The following is a 5,517-nucleotide window of genomic DNA, read 5'->3' as shown; positions in this document are numbered from 1 at the left end:
TGTTAGCCAGGATGGTCTCGATCTCCTGACCTCATGATCCGCCTGCCTTGGCCTCCCAAAGTGCTGGGATTACAGGTGTGAGCCACCGCACCCAGCAGAATGTACCAATTCTTTTCTTTTATTTATTTATTTAGAAACAGGGTCTCGGCTTGGTGTGGTGGCTTATGCCTGTAATCCCAGCACTTTGGGAGGCCGAGGTGGGCCGATCATTTGAAGGTTAGGTGTTGGAGACCAGCCTGGCCAACGTGGTGTAACCCTGTCTCTACTAAAAATACAAAAAATTAGCTGACCATGGTGGCAGGTGGCTGTAATCCCAGCTACTCAGGAGGCTGAGGCAGGAGAATTGCTTGAATCTGGAAGGCAGAGGCTGTAGTGAGCTGAGATCACATACTCCAACCTCAGCAGCAGAGTGAGACTCTGTCTCAAAAAAGAAAAAAGAAACGGTCTCACCCTGTTGCCCTGGCTAAGAGAGCACTGTATGGGATCCTTGCTCACTGTAGCCTCAAACTCCTAAGGTCAAGTAGTCCTTCTGCCTCAGCCTCTCGAGTGGCTGGGACCACAGGCACATGCCACTGTACCTGGCTAATTTTTTATTATTTATTTATTTTTTTATTATTATTTTTTTGAGACGGAGTCTGGCTCTGTCTCCCAGGCTGGAGTGCAGTGGTGCAATCTCGGCTCACTGCAAGCTCCGCCTCCCGGGTTCACGCCATTCTCCTGCCTCAGCCTCCCGAGGAGCTGGGACTACAGGCGCCCGCCACCACACCCGGCTAATTTTTGTATTTTTAGTAGAGACGGGGTTTTGCCACATTGGCCAGGGTGGTCTCGAACTCCTGACCTTAGGTGATCCAAAGTGCTGGGATTACAGGCGTGAGCCACAGCGCTTGGCCTAAAAGATGTTTCTGGAGTAGGAGGCTTTGGGCCTAGCTGGAAGGTTTGCGTCTTCAAAGGCCTGAAGAGAACATCCCAGGTGGCAGAAACAGCAAGGAGGGAACGTGTGGAGGAGGCAGGGAGACCCTGCTCTTGGGACTACTGTCTGCAGAGGGTCTCCAGAGGCAGGACCCCAGGGGTAGGGACACTGATGCAGAAGTCGCTCTGCAGCCCCTCCCCCCAAGCTGTGGGCCGGCGTGCCCCCAGGGACGCGGGCTGTGCGCTCCCACGCCCAGCCGAAGCAGGACGTTCCCACGCGGGGGCGGCCCTGAAAGGCTGTGGGGCGGGCCGGGGGCGGGCGCCCGCGCTCAGGTCCCTCCGCAGCGGGTTCTCAGTTGCTCTCTGGGCAGACCCAGGTCGCGCTCCCGCTGCCAAGCCCGCGAGGTGAGTGAGTTGGCAGAGGACCCCGCAACCCAAGCCCGCGCGCGTCAGGGGCGCGGCTCGGTCTCCTGCCTTCGCCGCTGGGTCACGCCCCGAGTGGTCCCTGTTTTAGAGGGTTGGGGGGCTTCATGCAGGTTAGAGTTGAGGGTTCCTGGAGAGTCCTCCGTCTGCATATGTATGCCATCTTTTTCCCCAAATACAGATTACACCCTCCCTCTCTGGATATGTGGAGCTCTCCCACCCACTAATCATAATCACTGGCCGGAGCACCTCTTTTCCAGAAGTGCGGGCCGCCCCCTCCCACTTATCACTTGTAATGTGCCCCCTCCCTCACTCTATTTGTTGGGTGTCCCTCTCTCTCCCTAGATGTGGGATCCCCTTTTTTCCCCCAGATGTGTGTCTCCCTCCCTCTGACCCAGTTAAGTCCCTATCCTCTAAAGCCCCTCTCCACCCCCATGGATGCCAAACCCTGAGTCTTCCCTGGGGGTGGGGGACTGGGCTTACCCGGTCTGGCTGAGCCCAGTCCCCCACCCCCAACCAGATCCAGCAGAGCAGGCGTGTGTGCACGTAGGCGGCCAATTACGGGGGAAGGGGTGGGGGCCAGACGGTCTGTCTGTTCTGCCTGTGCAGGGCAGGGAAGAGAGCCTCAGGACCTGCTCCCTCTCAGCCTGGACCCCCACCCAGCTTCCTCTGGGGAGCAAACAACTGAGCAGAGTTCTCCAGTCTGGCCAGACTGAGCTGGGACTGGCACCAGAACCCAAGCCCTCAGCCTCAAACTCTTCAGACCTTGGCCCAACACTTAGGCCTCCTCCCACTTCTCAGATGGTGAATTGAGGTCCCAAGAAGGGGCTCCAAAGGTCTAGGACCCCCACTGCCCCACCCCCTCCCAGGGATATCAGACAAAATTAGAAGGGTCAAGGGCATGAGGGCGACCTTGAAACCCTGGGATCCCTACCACTACCATACCAGTGGAAAAGGGTTTCTCCATCTGGCCCTAAGGTTTGGGGGCAGAGGGTGATGTGGGGGCAGAACTAATCTATACCTTCATGCCCCCAGATGCTGCCCAAAGCTGCCTGGAGCTTGTTGCTGAGGAAAGGTGGACGCGGAAGACGAGGGATGCACAGCTCAGAAGGCACCGGTGAGACCTGGAGTCCTTCCTCCCAGCCTAACTCCAGAGATGGGGGCAGGGGTCCCCTCTGCCCCCTTTGCCCTTCCATGCCACACTGGGCCTGTTCCCACCACACTTCCTATGATCCCACTCCTTGGTCCCAGGCCAAGTTTCTCCAGGAAATGGAGTCCGCGGGGTGAGCAGACAGTGGCCATCTCCATTCCAAGCTTCCTTAGGAGCCAGCCCCCAAGCCTCAGGTCCCTAGGTCTTTTGTGCTGAGGTGGAGGATGCTGACAGAACCTTGGACCCTGATTCCTCCTTTCCAGACCCTAGTTTGAATGCTAGTAAGAAGAAAGAGACCTAAAGCAGGAGAGACTTCAGTGAGATAGAAGAAGGGCCTTGCTGACCCATGGAGAATAACAAAGAAACATTTATTGAGCCCTTGCTAGTACCCCAAGCTATTATAAACCTTTTTTTTTTTGAAACAGAGTCTTGCTCTGTCACCGAGGCTAGAGCGTTCAGTGGCGTGATCTCAGCTCACTTCAACCTCCGCCTCCTGGGTTCAAACGATTCTTCTGACTCAGCCTCCCGAGTAGTTGGGGTTATAGGCGCCCACCACTGTGCCCGGCTAATTTTTGTATTTTTAGTAGAGGCGGGGTTTCACCATCTTGGCCAGGCTGGTCTCGAGCTCCTGATCTTGCAATCCACCCGCCTTGGCCTCCCAAAGTGCTGGGATTACAGGCTTGAGCCACCGCGCCCAGCCACTTTCTTTATTAATATAGTTAGAGATAGGGTATCCAAGGGGCAGCCTGGACTCAGCTCCCTCCATTGTGTCTGCAGCCCGTGGTGGAGGGAAGACGCCCCCCTACACCAACTGCTATGCCCAGCGCCACTACCCCATGCCAGAAGAGCCCTTCTGCACAGAACTGAACGCTGAGCAGCAGGCCCTGAAGGAGAAGGAGAAGGGAAGCTGGACCCTGCTGACCCACGCCGAAAAGGTGGCCCGTAGGTGTCAGGGTGGGGCTGGCTGGAGAGAGTGGGTTGGGGCCTGACTTTGGAAAGAAGCGCCTGTCAGGGATCACAGAGCAGAGAGAGGCCCCCAAGACAGCCAGAAACCTCCAAACACCTGAGGGGTGAAGTTTATGCCTTTGTTCGTTTCTTTATTCACTCACCTATTTGTGCATAGCCTGATGTTAGGCAATGCTGGGGACAAGAGGTGAATCACCTGGATAGTTCCTGTCCCCATGGTGCTCCCAGCCCCGTGGGGAAAACCAGTACAGACCCCAATAATTGTAATACAGAATATGTGACTAGGGTGAGGTGTGTTCAAGGACTGTGAGATGAAATCTTGGTGGACCTCCCAGAGGAGGGCACATTCCAGCTGGCCTTTAAGGGTGAAGAGGAGGGCACTGCCAGGGAGTGGGAAGTGCATGGGGAAGGGTATCAGAGCAGGAGACTGTGGAACCTCCTGGAATTGAGTGATGTGGGGGAGATGGAACAGAGAGAGGCAGGTGAGGCGGTTGGGGAGGAGCCCTCTGACCCTGGGAGACTGGAGGGATGTGTGGTCCCTTGTCATGTCCACCAGAGCATCCCTGAGCTGACCCTTTGATATTTGGAGCACCTTATTCTCATTCCATGAGTGGGAACACTCAGCCTGACCTCCAAGATTTCAAGGGATTCCTAGTGGGGAAATGTTCATGCTTCTCAAATTCGTTCATTCAGTCAACATCTTACTGAGCACGTACTGCAATACCATGCACTGGGAATGCAGCTGTGAGCCAGCCAGGCTCCCTTTCTGCCTGTGAGCTTGCATTTCCAGCCCTCTCTCAACACCTTTCTCTCTCCCTCTCTCTCTCTCTCTCTGTGTGTCTCTCTCTCTTTCTCTCTCACACACACACACACACACACACATACGTATCTTGGTTTTCTCTTCATTTCAGAAATTGACACTCTTTATCTGAGCGTGGTGGCACATGCCTGTGGTCCCAGCTATTCAGGAGGCTGAGGCAGGAGGATCGCTTGAGCCCAGGGGAGTTGAGGCTGCAGTGAGCTGTGATTGTGCCACTGCATTGCACTCTAGCCTGGGTAACAAAGTGAGACCCTGTCGGGGGGGGGAGAAAAAAGAAAGAGAGAGAGAGAAATAAATGACGGACATTTGACAAGCAAGATTGTCACGAGCACCACCCCTAATATGTACTGCACGCTTACAGGTAGCAGGCACCGCTGTGGAGGTAGGTGCTCTCATTAGCTCACATTTGAGAGCCTCAGCTCAGTGAAGTGCAGTCACTGGCAATGGTCGTACGGCTAGAGAGTGGGGGAGGCAAGATTTGAAGCCGCACAGACGGGCACCAGGGGTTTCACCCTTAGCTGCTATACCACATTAGCTACACTGAAGGTTTGATGGGATGCTTGGTGCATTGCAGTGTAGCCTCACAGATCAGTTAAACAACTTTTTTTCTTTTTTTTTGAGACAGGGTCTCTGTCACCCAGGCTGGAGTGCAGTGGCCCCATGTCGGCTCACTGCAACCTCTGCCTCCTGGGTTCAAGTGATCCTCCTGCTTTGGCCTCCTAAGTAGCTGAGACTACAGGCGGGCACCACCACACCTGGCTATTTTTTTTGTATTTTTTGTAGAGACAGGGTTTCACCATGTTGGCCAGACTGGTCTCGAACTCCTGATCTCATGATCCACCTGCCTCAGCCTAAAGTGCTGGGATTATAGGTGTGAGCTACCATGCTGGCTATTTATTTATTTATTTATTTATTTATATTTCTGTAGAGACAGAGCAGTCTCACTGTGGTTGCTCAGGCTGCTCTTGAACTCCTGGGCTCAAGCAATTCTCCTGCCTCAGCCTCCCAAAGCACTGGGATTACAGGCATGAGCCATCATGCCAGGCCAAACGCCTTGAGTCTTGTCAGACCTCTTCCAGGGCAGGCGGGCATGGCAGCACTGGAGTGCATGGCCTGTGTCTATGCATGGCTATACTACAGCCATGCTGAGTGGCCTCCACCGGTTGATTTCACTGTCTCAGCCTAAACCGCCCACTCAGATGTCTTCCCAAAACCTAAGACGGTTCCCTTTCCCCAAGGAATTCTGCTG

At 54.8% G+C, this 5,517-nt stretch overlaps 1 protein-coding gene across 1 annotated transcript in view; it reads left to right on the top strand.

Moving 5' to 3' along the window:
* Positions 1–1,245: 1,245 nt before the first annotated feature.
* LOC105524728 overlaps positions 1,246–5,517 on the top strand; it is an 8,858-nt gene continuing 4,586 nt past the window's right edge. Inside the window, exons 1-3 of the mRNA XM_011960116.1 lie at positions 1,246–1,314; positions 2,368–2,449; positions 3,260–3,424. Of these exons, the coding sequence (XP_011815506.1) occupies positions 2,368–2,449; positions 3,260–3,424 (247 nt within the window). The 5' untranslated portion in view covers positions 1,246–1,314. The remainder of the gene's footprint in view (positions 1,315–2,367; positions 2,450–3,259; positions 3,425–5,517) is intronic.

Source organism: Colobus angolensis, unplaced genomic scaffold (assembly GCF_000951035.1).
Source record: "Colobus angolensis palliatus isolate OR3802 unplaced genomic scaffold, Cang.pa_1.0 Scaffold114, whole genome shotgun sequence".
Taxonomy (NCBI): Eukaryota; Metazoa; Chordata; class Mammalia; order Primates; family Cercopithecidae; genus Colobus; species Colobus angolensis.
The sequence above is the reverse complement of the archived record's forward strand: the minus strand, read 5'-3'. Positions and strand labels throughout refer to the sequence as shown.